Below are 21,145 nucleotides of genomic sequence, written 5' to 3'. Positions count from 1 at the left end.
TGTTGCAAAAACAGGCTATGAAGCCACCGACTTTCAGGACTTGCACTTAGTATAGTCTCTGCACACAGTATCTGCTCCAGAAATACCACTGGTTTGAAATACCACTGGTAGAGTCAAAAGTCAAATGTAGGGGAATGGCAAATCAGTTACACTAAAATCTGGTTAGAACACCATCATTTAGAACAATCACAATCAGGCTAATCTTGGAGATGTTACCCACAGAATGCAAGGTATGCTAAAACCAAATATTTACATCCATACCTTTCATTCATTCATTCAATCGCATTTATTGAGCACTTACTGTGTGCCGAGCACTGTATGAAGCGCTTGGGAGAGTACAATATAACAATAAACAGAAACATTCCCTGACCACAACGAGTTTATAGTCTAGAGAATGTTACCTCCCTGACTGGGAATCGAACCCGAGTCACAGGGGTGAAAGTGCCAAATCCTAACCACTATAATAATAATAATACCAGTAAATGATGGCATTTATTAAGTGCTTACTATGTGCAAAGCACTGTTCTAATAATAATAACGATGGTATTTATTAAGTGCTTACTATGTGCAAAACACTGTTCTAAGCGCTGGGGGGGTTACAAGGTGATGGGGTTGTCCCACGGGGGGCTCACGGTCTTCATCCCCATTTTACAGATGAGGGAACTGAGGCCCAGAGAAGTGAAGTGCCTTGCCCAAAGTCACACAGCTGACAAGTGGCGGAGCCGGGATTTGAACCCATGACCTCTGACTCCAAAGCCCAGGCTCTTTCCCACTGAGCCACGCTGCTTCTCCACTAGACGACCAGGGATTAATAATAATACTTGTGGTATTTGTTAAGCGCTTACTATGTGACAGGCACCGTACTAAGCGCAGGGGCGGATACAAGCAAACTGTGTTGAACGCAATCCCTGTCCTGCATGGGGCTCGGTTTCAATTCCGTATTTTACAGATGAGGTAACTGAGGCACAGAAAGCTGAAGTGACTTGGCCAAGGTCACAGAGCAGACAAGTGGCACAGGCGGGATCAGAACTCGTGACCTTCCGAGAACCCAGGATCTTGAATGTTGGCGCGTTTGGGTTTTACTATATCGTTCCACAGATCAATACTTCCCCACCTGTCTTGATGGACAACAGAAAAGGGTGGTTTGGGGGGGACGACTCACTGAAATGTTCTTGGATCCGGTTAAGGATGTTCATGCTGTGCTTGCTGTCGATCATGTTCACCGCCAGCCCTCGCTTGCCGAAGCGGCCAGTGCGTCCGATCCGGTGAAGGTACGTCTCGTTATCTGGATTCCCGTCCTTGTCCACCGGCAGGTCGAAGTTGATCACCACAGACACCTGCTCGACATCAATACCTGCGGGGCGCGGGGGAGGAGGGGGCAGAAACAACCGATGTCAGTCTTACGTGCTCTGCCCGGTGGGCAGCCAACTTGTTCTGAGGGCAATGCGCAAACTACAGAACAAGGAGCTGCCCGGCAAGACATCACCTCAGAACGCACGGGGGAGAGAGAAGTGGGACTTTGCTGGCTTTTCAACTCAAAAGAGTGGGGTCGTCTCCCTGGGTGTGATTTTTCTAGAGGGGGAAAACAATTAAATTTGCTTTTCATTCCTTTAGCTGATACTGTCTTTCCTTTAGCAGTCAAAAGGAGGCTCATTTTACTTCAAGATGTGTTTAATGTACCATATGAAAATAATAAATAATAATGTTGGTATTTGTTAAGTGCTTACTAGGTGCAAAGCACTGTCCTAAGCGCTGGGGAGGTTACAAGGTGATCAGGTTGTCCCACGGGGGGCTCAGTTTTAATCCCCATTCAACAGATGAGGTAACTGAGGCACAGAGAAGTGAAGTGACTTGCCCAGTTGGCGGAGCTGGGATATGAACCCATGACCTCTGACTCCAAAGCCCGGGCTCTTTCCACTGAGCCACGGTGCTTCTCAATATGTCACCTTGGGCTACAAGGTGTATGTGTGGGCTACAAGTTTGTTGACAGTACACTGTACTGTCCTGTTAACTTTTTTGGATACCATCACAGATTAAACCAATGATTTGTATGAAAACTTGATTAACATCTTTGCTGAGTTATAGCTGGTAGCTCAAAGCCCACTACTGTATAGTAGTAGTTTGGGATTAGTTTTTCCTAGGTGCATTACTTTTATTCTTGTTCAGGTTCAAGGGCATCTGATATTTTTCTAGTGCTTATCCTAGTCTTTGAGATATCTTCCTTTTATTTATTCCCATCAGGCATCTCATTGCTCTCAACTCATTCATTCATTGTCATATTTGTCTAGTGCTTACTGTGTGCAGAGCACTGTACTTAAGCGCTTGGGAAAGTGCAATACAACAATAAACAGACACATTACTTGCCCACAGCGAGCTTAATTACTGGCAAGATCCCGACAAAGGACCCCTGAATCAGTTGTTGGTCGTGCTTGAGCCCTCACTGTGTGTATGGTGTGGGGGGGAGACGGAGACCTCTGAGGTTTTTTGTAGCCATCAAGTCTGGGGAATTGGCTCTAGCCGTGGTAGAACATTTTAGAGCAAAAGGAAAATACAAACCTCCACCCCACCTGGCTCTATATCTAAGCAAATCACCATGACCTTATCTGACCACTTGAACTCAAAGACCTCAGCCGGGAAATTGAGGCACTCTAGCCAAGAGTACATAGCCAACTGTGATAAATGGCCACTGTGCTGGGCAGACAACCAATATCAGAAAAGTACCAGAGGTGACCCTGAGAACAACCGACCACTAAATCTCAGTTCTGGTCAGGGTGGGTTTCTAGAATAATTAACTTCAGGATCACTGAGCCCTTGGAGGAAAAGGGAGGAAAAAAAAAATTCTGGAGAAAGACAGCATCGTTGATACGGGAGTAAAAAATAAAAATTATACCTTACTGTCTGCTGGAGCTCTCCAAAGGGGTCAACAAGAAAGGGACTGGATGGTAAAAAGTGGGCCTAATGCATTTAGATGTTTTATAAAAGGGCTTTGTTAAAGTTACACACCCAGAGATCCCTCCCGGAAATAAAAGCCACAAAACAGTGAGTTATCATGGGAGAAAAATTAATCTGTCCTTATTAGAAGAAAACCACTGTTGGTGAAATTTGTTTATGAGTGTGTGTGTGTGTGTGTGAGTCTGTGGCTGGGAAAGTCAATGCAGAATCCATGGTCCTAAACACACTGTGCGCATAGTCTCCTGTGTTGTACTGTCACGTTTGATGCTTGCAGCGTTTAGACTATTTTCTATTTCGCTTCCTTGTCACTGGTTCCTTATGAAATTTCTGCTCTTTTCTTAATTCCAGTAGGTCTCCATCATTGTCTATCCTCTGCAACAGACTCCCGGTTTTCAGCTAGGATGGATGCAGGAGTTTAAAATGTCTTCTCTGTCCTCCTTGCTGTTGATTTCCCAATTTCTGCTCTCCATACAGCAGCCGTTTGGGTATCCCACTCAGTGTAGCTGGGCTGAAGAAGGCACAGCCCGGAGACTGTCCACATTCTAGAACATTATTGTTTTTTTCCTCTTCCATCACCATCCAATGCCTGGGTGGGGGCCCAGGTCTCTCAGAGTTAGAAATGAACTGGGAAATGCTACAGCTCTGCAGACCTTTAATTTGGTCTGGAGCCTCAATTCTCGCTCTGGTTCGACCATTCCGAATGACGCGTTGGCCTTCTTGATTCAGTTTTCTACTTGCTTACTGTTGGTCAGTGTGCTGCCATGGTAGCAGAATGCTGTGACAGTGTTTAGCTCCAGTGCCAATGTGAATCTGTGCCTAGGACTTTCCTGGTACTGGCTGACACACCACCTGTTTTCTTTAGGCTCATCGACAGCCCGTAATGCACACCTCTGGAGCATGGTGACTTGTATACAGTAAGTCTTGAATGACCATCTCTAGGTACTCTGGGTAGTATTACTCTATTTTATTTGTACATATTTATTCTATTTTATTTTGTTAATATGTTTTGTTTTGTTCTCTCTCTCTCCCTTCTAGACTGTGAGCCCACAGGGGCTGTCTCTATTTGTTGCCAACTTGTACTTCCCAAGCGCTTAGTACAGTGCTCTGCACACAGTAAGCGCTCAGTAAATACGATTGAATGAATGAATGAATATGCTCAAAATTTATCGTGTTAGAAGAGTTTCCCAGAGCCCTAGAAGCTTATTCCCTGCACCCAAATCTTTTGGAGGATCTGCCAGCATGACTGTCCGTTGTGTCTTTCTTTGATGCTGAATTGTACTTTCCAAGCGCTTAGTACAGTTCTCCGCATACAGTTAAGTGCTCCATAAATACGACTGAATGAATGAACGAATGACTGGGTAGAACAAACTGAACAGGGCTGGGCCAAGTCTGCAACCCTGCTTTATTCTACTGGCAATAATGTGACCGGGCCCCTTCCATCCTTATTTGGCCAGCCATGCGATCAGGAAATAGTCTTAGAACTTTGAACTTAGCAATTTTAGCTGACCTGAAGTTTCCAGAGCTCGGATCTAGGGATGGCATCAAATGGTTTAGTAAGATCTAGGAGAAACGGTGTAGCGGTCTTAGTGCTGATCCCTGCATTTTTTCCTTTATCTGACACCTAACCAAAGTCCTTCTACTGGGTCACGGTCGGCAGCCCTTTGAGACTCTGGAAGCGTTTGTTGATCATCTTTGTAGCTTGTTGAAGGCATGGAACATATACCAATTCTGTTATACTCTCCCAGGTGATTAGTACAGTGCTCTGCACACAGTGAGGGCTCAAGCACGACCAACAACTGATTCAGGGGTCCTTTGTCGGGATCTTGCCAGTAATTAAGCTCGCTGTGGGCAAGTAATGTGTCTGTTTATTGTTGTATTGCACTTTCCCAAGCGCTTAAGTACAGTGCTCTGCACACAGTAAGCACTAGACAAATATGACAATGAATGAATGAGTTGAGAGCAATGAGATGCCTGATGGGAGTAAATAAAAGGAAGATATCCCAAAGACTAGGATAAGCACTAGAAAAATATCAGATGCCCTTGAACCTGAACAAGAATAAAAGTAATGCACCTAGGAAAAAATAATCCCAAACTACTACTATACAGTGGTGGGCTTTGAGCTACCAGCTATAACTCAGCGAAGATGTTAATCAAGTTTTCATACAAATCATTGGTTTAATCTGTGATGGTCTCCAAAAAGGTTAATAGGACAGTACAGTAGCATTATAAACCCAAGATAAACTGCACCTGGAATACTGAGTACAGTTCTAGTTTTGCATTTTGGTTTTTTTTTAAATGGAATTTGTTTAAGCGTTTACTATGTGTCAAGCCCTGTTCTGAGCTGAGGTAGATACAAGTTAATCTGTTGGGACGCAGTCCTTGTCCCACATAGGGCTCACAGTCAAACAGGAGGAAGAACAGGCACTGAATCCGTATCTTACAGTTGAGGACACTGAGGCACAGAGAAGTGAAGTGACTTGGCCAAGGTCACAGAGCAGACAAGTGAAAGATGCAGCATTAGAACCCAGGACCTCTGGCTCCCGGGAGCGTGTTCTGTCCACTAGGCCATGCTGCTCAGGAAGGACATAATAGGGCTGGCGAAAATAGAGCTGGAGAAGGGCAACCAAGATGATCAGGGGGATGGAGCAGTTCTCAAATAGGGGCAGGCTGAAAAAGAAAAACAGAGCTCTTCTGGGTGGAAAGATCAAAGCTGAGGAGGGAGAGGATTGAAGACTAGAGAGTTGTGAAGGAGGTGGACACGGAACTGTCCATCAAATCCTACATCGGGACTGTTTTAAGGGAGTTTTTCCTTTTGTTCTCAATGTCCCTCTCAGAGGACATGGAGCACACTGAAAAATTCATAAGGGTGAGGTCCATTAAAGCAAACATTAACAGTGCGAGATGGTTCTAGATGAGCTTTGCTCTGACACGTTAAAAAAAAAAAGAGGTAGAAAATACATTATTTGTCTCACGGACAGCTCGAGTAGAATTGCTTTCTATCCAGTTGGACTGGGTTGAAAACCCAGTTCTAAAAATGGGGCAAGTTATTAACAGGAAGTCAGGCATTCACCATATAAATCAGCTTCTCGAAAACGATGCAAGGAAGGGAGGCCACATCTCAGCTCCTTCGGGATGAAGGAATCTCAGCAAAAAGGACCCAGATTACGATGGGGTTGGAGTGAAGAGAACGTTGGGGTAGGGACCGTCTCTATATGTTGCCAACTTGTACTTCCCAAGCGCTTAGTACAGTGCTTTGCACACAGTAAGCGCTCAATAAATACCATTGAATGAATGAAAAGCCAAGTCACCTCGGGCCACACAAAACCCTCATCCCTCTCAGCTAAAAGCTTCTAAAGGCTACTCTCCAGAATAGTTGGAAGTTTTGAAGGTTGAGCAGGATATCCCGCCACGGATTGCTAGGCACAGTTTTATTCAGCCCTTATGAGTTTACCCAGATTCAAAGCAGGCCTGGGACACTTTTTCCTAGACTAACAGATGAACGCCAAGCGCTTAGTACGGTGCTTTGCACACAGTAAGCGCTCAATAAATACGATTGAATTCAATAAATGAATACAGAAGGGGCAGTCGGTTGTGTCTGCTCCCTGTACATCTTTTTCCCGTGGGCCAGGTAGACACCTAGATTGTGGGAGAACTAGATACCTACCATGAAGAGAAAAATGGGAGTAATGAGCCTCCCGACCCTAGAATTCCTCCTCCAAGAGTTCTACGGTCTCACTGATTGATTTCAACGATTCCTCATTCTGGCAAACACTTGGGGCTACAGAGAGGGCTACCAGGAAGGAAACCAATTTATCATGGGCCAAATAGCAAGCACCCACGTGGGGAAATAGAGCTCATCAGGCCCGTACAGGTCCAGGGCTACCTAACGGTTTCCATCGATGACCATTTTGAATGCCAGCTCTGTTGGCTCGTGAGGGTCGGCGGGCTTTGGACACAAAAATGCCGCCGTCTTTCTGTTCCAATTAAAGCGTATGGGTCCGAAGCAATCAACCACAACTGTCAACCTAACTGTCAGGGGGTCCCGTCCCCCCACCACTGCAATTCCAGCTCCATTACGCCCAGCAGAGGGTTAATGGAGGGGGTTTTAGAGCAGTTCTGGAAAAGTCCCATCGACAGCCATTGGGATTTCAAAAGCCCTCGGGCTGCTCACTTTGAAATCAGAGAGAATTTTTCCAGGACTATCGACGTGCTGACCGCCGACCACTAGTCAACCACCGGATTAACCACCTTTACTTTTTTTTTTTTTTTTAAGCACTCTGGTGAGAGCGCTCCTGAGTTTCGACGCTGGTGTTTCTTCCAGCACCCTTTCGCTTTGAGATAAGGCTGCAAAGTTTACTGTGGTTGAAGCACCTACCTTCCTCTGCCCCTCAACCTCGGAAGGTTTTGGATGGACTCGAATAGAGTGATTAAAGCCCATTTCAATTTAGCATTAGGTAATAGCAGATCTCTGGTATGCTAGCACAAGGTGCCTTTTTGCTGAATAGGAGAAAGATAACAATTTGAAAATTAAGTATTTACATATGTGCACAGAAAAACATCTAATTAAGTCTACGACTGGTATTTACTTGCAACGCTATTTAGGTATGTAACTATCTTAATATACTTATAGCGTCTGGGTTAATATTTTGACTCTTGGGAACGCATTCAGGCACTTTCCATTACCTCCTATACGAAAATATAATTATTGAGCCTATTCGTTTAACACTATTTTCCCAGAACTGAGCTCAAAATGGAGTAGGGCAACACACAGGAATACAAGGAAGGAAATCCCAGGAGAAGTTCATTCTCATTCTGTCTCTTTCATTCACTCATTTACTCTCTCTCAAATAAATAATGCACAGGACCCCCTCACGAATTCCCTTTAGCAGTCACTTCTAGACAACTATACTCTCCACAGTGCCCTAGGAAGGTGCACTGGGTAATAATAACAATAATAACATTAGTAATAATAATAATAATAATAATAATAATAATAATAATAATAATAATAATAATAGCACTTATTATGCACCATGTGCCAAACTCTTCAGGAAATAGAGCACGGTTCCCTCAGACTGTAAGCTCATTGTGGGCTGGGTATGTGTCTGCAAACTCCATTGTATTTTAGTCTCCCAAGTGCTTAGTAAAGTGCTATGCACACAGTAAGCGCTCAATAAATTCCATTGGTGATAAATACAAAATGATCAGCTCCATATAAAAAAAAAAGCTCCTTACCGTTGGCTTTAAAGCACTCAATCAGCTTGCCCTACCCTATCTCACTTTGCTGATCTCCTCTACAGCTCAGCCTGCACGCTCACCTTTCTAATGCCAGTATACTCACTGAGCCTCAATCTTGTCTATCCCGTCACTGACCCCTTTCCTACATCCTCCCCCTAGCCTGGAACTCCCTCCCCATCCATATACGCCAGCCCACCAGTCTCTCCACCTTCAGAGCATTATTAAGGTCACATGATAATAATAATAATAATAATGGTGGTATTTGTCAAGCGCTTACTATGTGCAAGGCACTGTTCTATGCACTGGGGGGATACGAGGTGATCACAGTCAATCCCCATTTTACAGATGAGGGAACTGAGGCCCAGAGAAGTGAGGTGACTTGCCCAAAGTCACACAGCTGACAATTGGCAGAGCCGGGATTTGAACCCATGACCTCCGACTCCAAAGCCCGGGCTCTTTCCACTGAGCCACATCTCCCTCCAAGAGGTCTTCCCCAATTAAGCCCTTTTTTCCCTGGCTCCCTCTCCCTTCAGCGTCTATGTATTTGGATCTGTGACCTTTGGACATTTGTTACTACTACTACTATTACTACTACTACTACTACTTCTACTACTACTACTATTAATAATAATAATGGCATTTATTAAGCGCTTACTATGTGCAAAGCACCATTCTAATATCTTTCAATTTTATACTACAAATTATTTATTCATATTAGCACCTGTCTCTCTCTAGACTGTAAGCTCGTTAAGGGCAGAGAACGTGTCTGCTAATTCAGCTGTACTGTGCTCTCCCAAGCGCTTAGGACAGCACTCTGCGCATAGTAAGCACTCAATAAATGCCATTTATTTATCGATCAGGTTGGATCTGAGTCCCAGAGGCTAAGAGGGAAGGAGAACTGATAGTCGATCACCACCATTCAGATGCTGAAACTGAGGCCACAGCCTCACGTGTCCCATGTCCCACAGCAGGCAAGCACTGGAGCTGAGATTAGAACCAAGTCTCCCGCTTTCCAGTCCAGTGCTCTTTCCCCGGGCATTCGCAGTTCATCCTTCAGGCTACCCCATTCAAGGTCTCTCGATGCCCCAGTGCAGCTTACCTCTGGCACACACATTGGTGGTCACCAACACTTTCTCTTTGCCCGCTCTGAAACGATCGATCACTGCAGCTCTCTGCTCCACCATCATCTCGCCACTTAAAAGAGCCACTTGATGGCCTTCTCGTGACAGCTCTCCTGCCAGCCAGCCAGCCGTTTTCCGAGTCTGGTTTTTGGTTAAAAAAACAAAAACAAAATAAAATCTTTTTTTTTTTGTAAATAAGGTGGCCAACTGCCGCTACTAATTAAGATTTCTGAAACTCTCCTTTATGGGCTTTAGACCTCATTGTGACACAAAGCCAGCCAAGGAGCAAACCAACAGGCATTCGAAAAAACAAAAAGCAGAATCCACATGTTAGAGCTAACAAAAGCAGCTTCGCTTGTAACCCAAATGCAGGTGGGAATGAGACAAATCCTGGATCTTGAGGGGGTAGCCTTGTTTCATTATTCATTCATTCAATCGTATTTATTGAGCGCTTACTGTGTGCAGAGCACTGAACTAAGCGCTTTGGGAAGTACAAGTCGGCAACATATAGAGACGGTCCCTACCCAACAACAGGCTCACAGTCTAGAAGGGGGAGTCAAACAACAAAACAAAACATGGAGACAGGTGTCAAAATTGTCAGAACAAATAGAATTAAAGCTATACACATCATTAACAAAATAAATAGAATAGTAAATATGTACAAATAAAATAGAGTACTAAATCTGTACAAATATATATACAAGTGCTGTGGGGAGGGGAAGGAGGTAGGGCGGGGGGGATGGGAAGGAGAGGGGACTCCATTGTGTATCATTACACAATACACCTGCAACTTTTCAGGGAAAAAGAGAAGAGGCAATTTTTATAGCTCCAGAAACACACTTGGGCCTCCTGCCTTTACCCAGCTTGGGGACCGAGAGTGAGGCTCTGCCCACAGTTCCACCAGTTTACTGGGGGCTCCAGGCCATGCCCTGAGGTGATCCAGACTGGCAATAATACTCTGCTCAAGTGGGCAGGCAGGTGTCAGGGGCTCCTGGGCAGGACAAGACTCATAAGTCATATTTACTTCCATAATTCCTCCCCCACAATTTTTGAGGAAATAAAATTTTTGGTAAGCAGGAACAATGATGCACCAAGGGGTAAGTAGGGGACGCGGGTCAGAACATGCTGATACAGCTGGTATACAGGCTCACTGCAGATAGAGGAGTTTCCTTGTGTGGGTGGAGGACCAGTCTACTCTGTGCCCATTGAAGCAGCACTTTGGAAAGTGCAATAGAAGGAAGAACAATTGCAGCTTCAAGTGGCCTCTTCTCTCTTTCTCCTCCCCGCCTTATCTACCTTTAATGCTATAATAATAATAATGGCATTTATCAAGCACTTACTATGTGCAAAGCACTGTTCTAAGTGCTGGGGGGATACAAGGTGATCAGGTTGTCCCATGGGGGGCTCACAGTCTTCATCCCCATTTTACAGGTGAGGTAACTTAGGCACAGAGAAGTTAAGTGACTTGCCCAAAGTCACACAGCTGACAATTGGCGGAACCGGGATGACTTAACTCCCTTTCTAACAACCCCTTCCCTGGTTTGGAGTGGCAAAAAGATGTGGAAACGTTGTAGAATTAACTGAATAAATATGATAGTCTTGAGAACATTTAGGTTGCTTCTCTGAGGCAGACTGTAAACTCATTAGGGGCAGTTACTCTCAGTACAAGGCTCTCAGTACAGGGCTCTGCACACGGTAAGTGCTTAATAAATATGATGAACTTAGTCTGTCAGAGCAGATTAAGTTAACCTGTTGTTTAGGGTCACCTTTGAGAAAATATAAGAACTGGGATGACATTTCCCCAGCCCCGCTCTCCTATCACCTTCACTTTTTGTCCCAGGTCATGGGGAGTGACAGCTTTTCCTTCACCAAGAATTCTACCAGGTCAAGGCCCTCAGCCACCAGCCACCATTTCAAAAGAGAGCAAATGCCAGCCTCTAATGCCCCCAATAATAATAGTTACTATGGTATTTGTTAAGCACTTACTATGAGCCAGGCACTGTACTATGTGCTTGGGAGAGCACAATAGAAAAATAAAGACAAAATCCCTGCCCACAATGAGTTTACAGTATACCTGTGCCGGGGGACAGCTGGGGAGAAAGGGAGAGTTGGGGGGAAAGGGAGAGTTGGGGGGAACAGGGAGAGTTGGGGGGAACAGGGAGAGCTGGGGGGACAGGGAGAGCTGGGAGGAAAGGGAGAGCTGGGGGGAAAGGGAGAGCTGGGGGGAAAGGGAGAGCTGGGGGGAAAGGGAGAGCTGGGGGGAAAGGGAGAGCTGGGAGGAAAGGGAGAGCTGGGAGGAAAGGGAGAGCTGGGGGGAAAGGGAGAGCTGGGGGGAAAGGGAGAGCTGGGGGGACAGGGAGAGCTGGGGGGACAGGGAGAGCTGGGGGGACAGGGAGAGCTGGGGGGACAGGGAGAGCTGGGGGGACAGGGAGAGTTGGGGGGAAAGGGAGAGCTGGGGGGAAAGGGAGAGCTGGGGGGAAAGGGAGAGCTGGGGGAAAAGGGAGAGCTGGGGGGGAAAGGGAGAGCTGGGGGAAAAGGGAGAGCTGGGAAAGAAAGGGAGAGCTGGGAGGGAAAGGGAGAGCTGGGGGGAAAGGGAGAGCTGGGGGGAAAGGGAGAGCTGGGAGGGAAAGGGAGAGCTGGGAGGGAAAGGGAGAGCTGGGAGGGAAAGGGAGAGCTGGGGGGAAAGGGAGAGCTGGGGGGAAAGGGAGAGCTGGGGGGAAAGGGAGAGCTGGGGGGAAAGGGAGAGCTGGGGGGAAAGGGGAGAGCTGGGGGGAAAGGGAGAGCTGGGGGGAAAGGGAGAGCTGGGGGGAAAGGAAGAGCTGGGGGGAAAGGGAGAGCTGGGGGGAAAGGGAGAGCTGGGGGGAAGGGAGAGCTGGGAGGGAAGGGAGAGCTGGGGGGAAAAGAGTGGAAGGAGGGAGGGGGAAAGAGTGGGAGGAATGAAGGGGGGAAAGAGGGGAAGAGAGCAAGAGGGGAAAAGAGAGAAGAGAATTCGTTGGAGAAGTCAGGATTCCATTCTAAACAAACTCCCAGATGACAGGGAGCAGGGGAAAAAATGTGGGGCACCCTTCCAAGCTCCCCTGCCTCTCAGTTGACGTTACGCGCCGGGCTCCTGGGGGATTACTTACGTGACAGAAAATCATAGCTTGCGCAATGGTAATGGCCCCGTACAGGTTACAGAGCGCCTGGAACTTCTCGTCTCGATTACTGCAGAGCACGTAATACTGCTTGATGGTGTCTAACGTCTCCTCTTCTCGCTTCAGCTTAATGATGTTGGGGTCGGGGACGACTTTCTGGGCAAACTTCCACACTGAATCTTCAAAGGTCGCTGAGAAGAGCAGCATCTGGCAGTCTCGGGGGAGCATTCTTCAAGGCAAGACAGAATTAGTGGCTGTTATTTAGCCCTTCCTGCTAGGAGCCTGGTGTCAAGGGGAGGGCAGCAGAAAGCAATAGTTTTAGACTGTGACGCACTCCCTTCCAAAGCCATTTTTCCTCTTGAAAATCCTCTTGAAAACAGCAAAGGGGGAAGGGGAAGAGAATTCCTCTCCAAGAGCAGTGACCAATCCAAGACAAGCTTAAAATCTGCTACTCGCTGGGCTGATGCCGAGAGGGGAAACTCCCTCACCCCGAATTCACACCGAATGATGTCAGCCCCTAAATCTAATCCCAAACATTAGGCGAGGCTTGGCAGGAGCAAACCGAACACATTTAATGATCCACTTTAAAGCGGCCGGGTGACGTGACAGAGATAATTAAATGGGGCTGCAGCTTTCCGGATCGCCTAAGTTTTAAAGTACTTTAGGATCACTGTTACACGGGCGGAGATCATCATCGGAGTCTCTTCCGATGGACAAAACAGGGACCAGATAGCTCAAGTCATCACAGGGTCACTGGAAATATTTGCCTCCTTCCAAATTTCGTCCACTCCACCACTCGCGGAGGAGCCTTCAAGTGTCCAATCAGTCCGCGCTGCTCTAGCGGTAATCCCCCCAGACTGTAAGCTCACTGGGGCAGGGAATGTCTGTTAGATGGTACTCTCCCAAGCACTTAGTACAGTGCTCTGCCCACAGTGAACTCTCAATAAACAGGCCTGAATTGAATGAGTGAATGAAGGATCTGAAAATTCAAGTGATGAATGAGTGCCAGGGTCTCTTGAGTGTATAATAATAATAATGATGGTATTTGTTAAGCGCTATGCGCCGAGCGCTGGGGTAGATATATGGCAAGCATGCGGGGCGCATGGTCTTAATCCCCATTTTACAGACGAGGTAACTGAGGCACAGAGAAGTCAAGGGACTTGCCCAAAGTCACACAGCTGATCAGTGGCGGAGCCCTGCCCTTCAAAGAGTTTGTGCAACTGGCTATGCGGATCCAAGGGGGAATCAAGGACCTCGGAGGATTCTCTGGATTCCGTCATCAACAGCTGAAACGGACACGGACGCCCCTCTAGAGTGGAAACTCGCTGTGGGGAAGGAACGTATCTGACAACTCTGTTCCAGTGTACGCTCCCAAGCGCTTAGTACAGTGCTCCGCATACAAGAAGCACTCAATACTATTGATGATGATGCCCCCAAATCAAACTGAAATCGAGGTGGATGGAATCATGGCCTACAAAAGCATACTCGGGGAGGGGAGAGGCTGGCAATGAAACAGAGCCCTTGGAGTCATTTCTTCCATCTTCCGCATTTGAGACAAAACAGCTGATCAATCAATAGGATTTATTGGGTGCTTACTTGAGTGCAGAGCACAGGACTAAGCATTCGGAAGAGTACAGTATAGTTAATGGACATGATCCCTGACCTAAAGGAGTTTATAATCTAGATGGAAAAAGCAGACACCAAAACAGTGAGGAAGGAAAAGGAGATACGTATATAAAAATCGGTGTGCCTGACTTGATTAACTTGTATCCAACCCAGTGCTCAGAACAGTGCTTGACAATCATGGTATTTGTTGAGCACTTACTGAGTGCAGAGCACTGTAGTAAGTGCTTGGGAGAGTTCAATACAACAGAATTGGTAAATATATGAGTGTAAGTTCTAGAGGGGCACATAGTAAGAGCTTAATTATAGTAACTGTAATATAAGAGTGAGCAGTTGTGCAAAAGAGCTGCTGTGTTGGGGGAATACCATCTAGGAAGAACTAACGGAAAAGATACAGGCTTGGGAGTCCGAGGGACTAATTAGGATAATTGTGGTATTTGATAAGCACCTACTAAGCGCCAAGCAGCGTGCTATAAACACTGGGCTCTGGGTTCTTATCCCAGCTCAATCACATCCCTGCTGTGTGACCGTGGACAAGTTACTTAACTTCTTTGGGCCTCAGTTTCCTCATCAGCGTAGCTTAGTGGAAAGAGCCCTGACTTTGGAGGCAGAGGTCATGGGTTCAAATCCCAGCTCCGCCAACTGTCAGCTGTGTGACATTGGGGCAACTTCTCTGTGCCTCAGTTACCTCATCTGTTAAATGGGGATTAAAACTGTGAGCCCCCCATGGGACAACCTGATCACCTTGTATGCCCCCCAGAGCTTAGAACAGCGCTTTGCACATAGTAAGCGCTTAACAAATACCATCATTATTATTATTATTATGGGGATGAAATACCTTCCTCCAACTTAGACTGTGACCCCCTCACTGCATGTGGGATAGAGACTGTCCGGACTGATTATCTCGAATCTATCCCAGAGCTCAGCACAGTGCTTAGCAAAATAATAAACACTGAATACCCTAATTATTATTATTATTATTATAAGGGCTCTGAAGGTGGGGTGAGCAGTGATTTGACAGATTTGGAAGGGGAGGGAATTGCAGGCAAGAGTAATGGTGTTAAGAGGAGCTTGGACGAAAAAGTGGCCCAGGGAATTGCTTCGTGCGAGGGGAGAAAAGGAGTAAGCTGGGCTGTAGTGGGACAAGGGAGCGGATAAGAGGGAGCAAGCAGACTGAGTTCCCTAAAGCCGATCACGAGGAGATTCTGTTTGACTTGGTGGGGAATGGGAAACCACCTAAGGTTTAAAGGAGTGGGGAGACGGGCAGAATACCATTTTAGAAAAACAACCTGGGTGGCAGAATGAAGAGCAGACCAGAGAGGGGAGACCAGAAGGAGCCATCCCGATACTACTTCTTAAAGACCTACCGAGAAGGAGATCCTGCAACTTCACCCAGAACTCCTTCCCGTCCAGCAACCCTGTTTCCAAACTCGTAAGGGTACTTAAGTTGTTAGGACAGAGAAGTGGGTTTTGGGGAGAAGAAGAGCGAAGGGGGAATGCCCCGAACCCCCCAGCCCGCAAATGGGGTCAGCTCGGCCTCGAGGGCGGCGGGCCTCACCTCTGGATGCGGATGCTCTGGTCTTGGTGGCCTTGGGTGGCGATCATCACATCGGCCTCGTCCAGGACGAACACTTTGATCTTCTTGGGGTCGATAAACTTCAGCTTGGAACACCAGTCCAGGACCGTCCCGGGGGTCCCGATCACAATATGCTCCGACACTTTCTGACCTCGCTCCACTGTTGAGACAGCAAGAAACTGTCCGTGAGGATCTCCGCCACCGGTTAGCCGGTCTCGGAGTCTTCGGTTGCTCAAAACCGACTGGTCGGGAGTTTCTATTGCGGCCTTCATAAAAAGGCTCTGACCGTTAGGAAGAGCAGACTTTGCTCTGACGATCTTCTGGGCAGGTGGCCACTTGAGTGGCATGGGAGCCCACAAAAGACCCTTTATCCTGTTCGGGTCATTTCCTCCTTTCTCCCTTCTCTTCCCTCCACCGATCAACTCCGCACCCCTCAGTTCCTTAGGACCACCTTGGCCCCAGGCTGAGCCCCTTCCTTCCTCTCCCCCTTGTCCCCTTCTCCATCCCCCACATCTTACCTCCTTCCCTTCCCCACAGCACCTGTATATATGTATATATGTTTGTATATATTTATTACTCTATTTATCTTACTTGTACATACCTATTCTATTTATTTTATTTTGTTAGTACGTTTGGTTTTGTTCTCTGTCTCCCCCTTCTAGACTGTGAGCCTGTTGTTGGGTAGGGACTGTCTCTATATGTTGCCGACTTGTACTTCCCAAGCGCTCAGTACAGTGCTCTGCACACAGTAAGCACTCAATAAATACGATTGATTGATTGGATCTTCCTACCTACATCCAGTTCTGCTACAGGACTGGGTTCAGGACCGGGGTGGCATGGTGGAAAGGGCACAGGCTTGGCAGCAAGGAAACCCGGGTTCTAATCCTTGCCTTGCCATTTGCCTCCTGGTAGACCTTGGGTAAGTCACAACTTCTGAGCCTCAGTTTCCTCTTCTGTAAAATGGGAATTCAATGCTTCTTCCCCCTCTTATTTAGACCATGAGTTCCATGTGAGTCTGGGGCTGCTGGCATTTAGTAAGCGCTAAACAAATACCATCATTATTACGTCCGACCAGATGATCTTGTGCATAGTACAGTGCTTGGCACGTACTAAGCATTCACCCACAGGACAGAGTTGATAACTATAACAACTGTGGTGTTTTTTAAGCACTTACTCTGTGCCAGGCACTGTACTAAGCAGTGGGGCAGATACAAGGTTGTCAGGAGGGACACAGTCCCTGTCCCATGTGGGGCTTATGGTCTCAATCCTCATTTTACAGGTGAGGTAACTGAGGCCAGAGAAGTGAAGTGTCTCCCCCAAGGTCACACAGCAGACCAGTGGCAGAGGCTGGGATTAGAACCCATGGCCCTCTGACTCCCAAACCCATGCTCTATCCATTACGTCACGCTTCTTCAGATAGACATGTTCCCTGCCCACAGTGAAGATGTTTCCAGTCTTTCCTGACTGCACCAGTCAGCTTTCACCTGATCTATGTTCTGGGGTTTGTTCTCCTTTCATGTGATTTGAAAGAAATTCTTGTTAATGATTATCATGGTTTAGGACTCTTCAATCCTCATCTGGGGCAAAAGCTTTGAAGACAGAGGGGCTTTGAAGCTTAGAAGTCTGGTGAAATTATGGGATTTTCACGAGGATCCCCCAGCTTGCAAAATAAACCCCAAACTAGATCACGGCCACAGAAACCTATCCCTTACTGGGGCAATCTCTCAGCGTGGCTTAGTGGAAAAAGCGCAGGCTTGGGAGTCGGAGGACATGGGTTCTAATCCCGGCTCCGCCACTTGTCTGCTGTGTGACCTTGGGCAAGTCACTTAACTTCTCTGGGCCTCAGTTCCCTCTTCTCTAAAATGGGGATTAAGACCGAGCCCCACATGGAACAACCTGATTACCTTGTATCTACCCCAGCGCTTCAAACGGTGCATGGCACATAGTAATCGCTTCACAAATACCATTATTGTTATTATTTACAAGCCGGGGGCAGCTTTCCCCACGGTTGGAGGCATTTCCCGCCTGGTACGCTAGGGAGAGGACCATCGTCAGGTCCTGTTGCCCAAAAGCACAGTAGGTTGGCGGGGCTGATTATCGCTCCACCCTAGGTCTTGGAGCCCAACAGCTGCCCTGTGACTGGGGGTAGGGAAGGGAAGTCAGAACCCTGCAGTCACCCTCAGTGGACCAATTCCCCCTGTGTCCCCTACCACTCGGCCACTAAACCACTATCAGCTGCAGGAGCTCTAGGATATGAGTGAATCGCCCTGGCAGGGTGCTGCCTCAAGCCTACTGCTCCGGTGGTCCGCTGGGCTGTCCTGGTGGGCCACGATTCACTTCCGCTAATCCTCCCCGTAGCCGCTAACTGAACTGAGAAGCAGTCTGGTGTAATATGGATAGAGCCCAGGCTTGGGAGTCGGAGGATCGTGGGTCCTAATCCCGGCTCTGCCACTTGTCTGCTGGACGACCCTGGGCAAGGCACTTCACTTCTCTGGGCCTCAGTTATCTGTAAAATGGGGATTGAGACTGTGAGCCCCACATGGGATGGTGACTCTGTCCAACTCAATTCGCTAGTATCCACCCCAGGGCTTAGTACAGTGCTTGGCACACAGTAGGCTCTTCGTTCTCGCCTGTCCCGCCGTCGACCCCCGGCCCACGTCATCCCTCTGGCCTGGAATGCCCTCCCTCCCCACATCCGCCAAGCTAGCTCTCTTCCTCCCTTCAAGGCCCTACTGAGAGCTCACCTCCTCCAGGAGGCCCTCCCAGACTGAGCCCCCTCCTTCCTCTCCCCCTCTCCCCTCTCCATCCCCCCCGCCTTACCTCCTTCCCTTCCCCACAGCACCTGTATATATGTATATATGCTTGTACATATTTATTACTCTATTTATTTATTTATTTTATTTGTACGTATCTATTCTATTTATTTTATTTTGTTAATATGTTTTGTTTTGTTCTCTGTCTCCCCCTTCTAGACTGTGAGCCCACTGTTGGGTAGGGACTGTCTCTATATGTTGCCAACTTGTACTTCCCAAGTGCTTAGTACAGTGCTCTGCACACAGTAAGCGCTCAATAAATACGATTGAATGAATGAATGAATGAATATACCATCATTAACACATAACATCACATACAGCAGTGAGGGGCATCCCATAATTAACAGAGGCACCAGGCCAATCTGAGGCTCCTGCTGAGGGGGAAGCGCACAGTTGAAATCCCCGGCTTTGGCTCCCTACTCCTAGCAGATGATGCGGCTCCTAGAACATCTAACTGTGTGATATCATTCCACCTACTCGTGCTAGACTTGGGAGTACCGAATGACTTGTCTGAGGGGGAAGTGGGGAAGGTGTCAGAACCTAGAAAGAATTGAACCCAAACAAGTTGGCCCTGATGAGCCCTTAGGAGGCCGTTGAGATCCAACTCACTGTCTCTTACGGTGCCGGTGCTGCCGGTGACGGCCTTTGGGGGCTTAACGCTGGCCTTGATTTTGTCACAAAAGGTAATGCCTATCAACCTACAAATCAAGCAAAAACTCCTCACTCTCAGCTTCATCACCTCGCCCCCTCCTACCTCACCTTCCTGCTCTCCTTCTGTGGCCCAGCCCGCACCCTCTGCTCCTCTGCCGCTAACCTCCTCACCGTGCCGCATTCTCGCCTGTCCCGCCGTCGACCCCCAGCCCACGTCCATTCCCTGGCCCGGAACGCCCTCCCTCCGCACATCCACCAAGCCAGCTCTCTTCCTCCCTTCAAAGCCCGACTGAGAGCTAACCTCCTCCAGGAGGTCTTCCCAGACTGTGCCCCCTTTTTTCTCTCCTCTTCCCCACCCCCCTCAGTCCTACCTCCTTCCCCTCCACAAAACACCTGTATATATTTGTACAGATTTATTACTCTATTTTACTTGTACATATTAACTATTCTATTTATTTTGTTAATGATGTGCATATAGCTTTAATTCTATTTGTTCTGACGATTTTGACACCTATTTACATGTTTTGTTTTGTTGTCTGTCTCCCTCTTCTAGACTGTGAGCCCGTTGTTGGGCAGGGACCGTCTCTATATGCTGCCAACTTGTACTTCCCAAGCGCTTAGAACAGTACTCTGCACACAGTAAGCGCTCAATAAATACGATGAATGAATGAATAACGCTGTGGCACTTCAGGTTCAGAGTCCTGAATGGGGCATTTCTGCAGCACAGCAAATTCTTCCTCTTTCTTCAGCTTCCTTTCACACTCAGCTGTCTACCAAGGACGCACACGAATCTTTCCCTCACACGCTAGACGAGGAGACATCACCCCTGCAAACAGGGACCACTTATATGTCAAAAGTGGCCAAGCTGCAAAGCATTTTGGCTGCTTGAACAGAACGCGACACAGCTGGCTCTGTACAGTGCCCTGCACAGAGTAAGCAGGAAATATGTTGGCTGAGAAGAAGCGTGGCTCAGTGGAAAGAGCCCGGGCTTTGGAGTCAGAGGTCATGGGTTCAAACCCCAGCTCTGCCAATTGTCAGCTGTGTGACTTTGGGCAAGTCACTTAACTTCTCTGTGCCTCAGTGACCTCATCTGTAAAATGGGGATAAAGACTGTGAGCCCCCCAAGGGACAACCTGATCACCTTGTAACCTCCCCAACGCTTAGAACAGTGCTTTGCACATAGTAAGCTCTTAATAAAAGCCATCATTATTATTACTACTGGACCATTTAACCTCTGGTTTAATTTGTTGGACATCCACTCAATCAATGGTATTTACTGATTGAAAGTACGACAATAACACGACACTACATATCCACTTTTGTTCACGGTGGGCCGGACAAAAGACCTCGGTGGTTGGAGAAGCAGCAAGGCTTAGTGGATAGAGCATGGGCCTCTGAGTCAGAAGGACCTGTGTTCTAATCTCAGATCTGCCACTTGTCTGCTGGGTGACCCTGGGCAAGTCACTGTGCTTCTCTGAACCTCCATTACCTCATCTGTAAAATGGGGATTAAGACTGTGAGTCCCATGTGGGGCAGGGACTGTTTCCACCCTGATTAACTCGTACCTACCCCGGCGTTTAGAAGAGTGCCTGGCACATACGCGTAAAACATATCACAGAGGAGGAAGAAGAAGAAGAAAAAAGGTTCCAAATGCTTTTCAGGCCCAATGTACATCTCTTTTAGGCCACTAGCCTGGTGGTTTTGCTGCCACGAAGCTGCCCAGGCTCCTGCTCAAACAGCGGCATTCCCAGGAGGGAGTCCTAGGCTTCTGTTTTCCCAGCTCTCTCTCCGGAGGCAGCTGTGCCGACAAGTACCACTTCTGGTGGCAAAGAGTTCATTCCTCCAGGGACGATCTGGGAGCATCGATCTTCAGCTGGCTCTGCTCTGTGGACAGTGGGGACCTCAATAAAGCCCTACGTGTCAAGCACAGTTCTAAGCGCTGGGGTAGATACAAGATAATAATGATAATGATGGTATTTGTGAAGCGCTTACTATGTGCCAAGCACTGTTCTACGAACTGAGCACTGCTAGTCAAGT

At 47.6% G+C, this 21,145-nt stretch overlaps 1 protein-coding gene across 1 annotated transcript in view; it reads right to left on the bottom strand.

The window, feature by feature from the left end:
- Positions 1–21,145, bottom strand: part of LOC119928145 (ATP-dependent RNA helicase DDX19B) — a 56,510-nt gene that overhangs the window by 3,660 nt on the left and 31,705 nt on the right. The window contains exons 8-11 of the mRNA XM_038746127.1: positions 15,627–15,804; positions 12,437–12,674; positions 9,290–9,452; positions 1,163–1,354 (exon numbers count right to left, since the gene is read on the bottom strand). Coding sequence (XP_038602055.1) covers positions 1,163–1,354; positions 9,290–9,452; positions 12,437–12,674; positions 15,627–15,804 — 771 coding nt within the window. The remainder of the gene's footprint in view (positions 1–1,162; positions 1,355–9,289; positions 9,453–12,436; positions 12,675–15,626; positions 15,805–21,145) is intronic.

Source organism: Tachyglossus aculeatus, chromosome 5 (assembly GCF_015852505.1).
Source record: "Tachyglossus aculeatus isolate mTacAcu1 chromosome 5, mTacAcu1.pri, whole genome shotgun sequence".
NCBI classification, from domain to species: domain Eukaryota; kingdom Metazoa; phylum Chordata; class Mammalia; order Monotremata; family Tachyglossidae; genus Tachyglossus; species Tachyglossus aculeatus.
The sequence above is the reverse complement of the archived record's forward strand: the minus strand, read 5'-3'. Positions and strand labels throughout refer to the sequence as shown.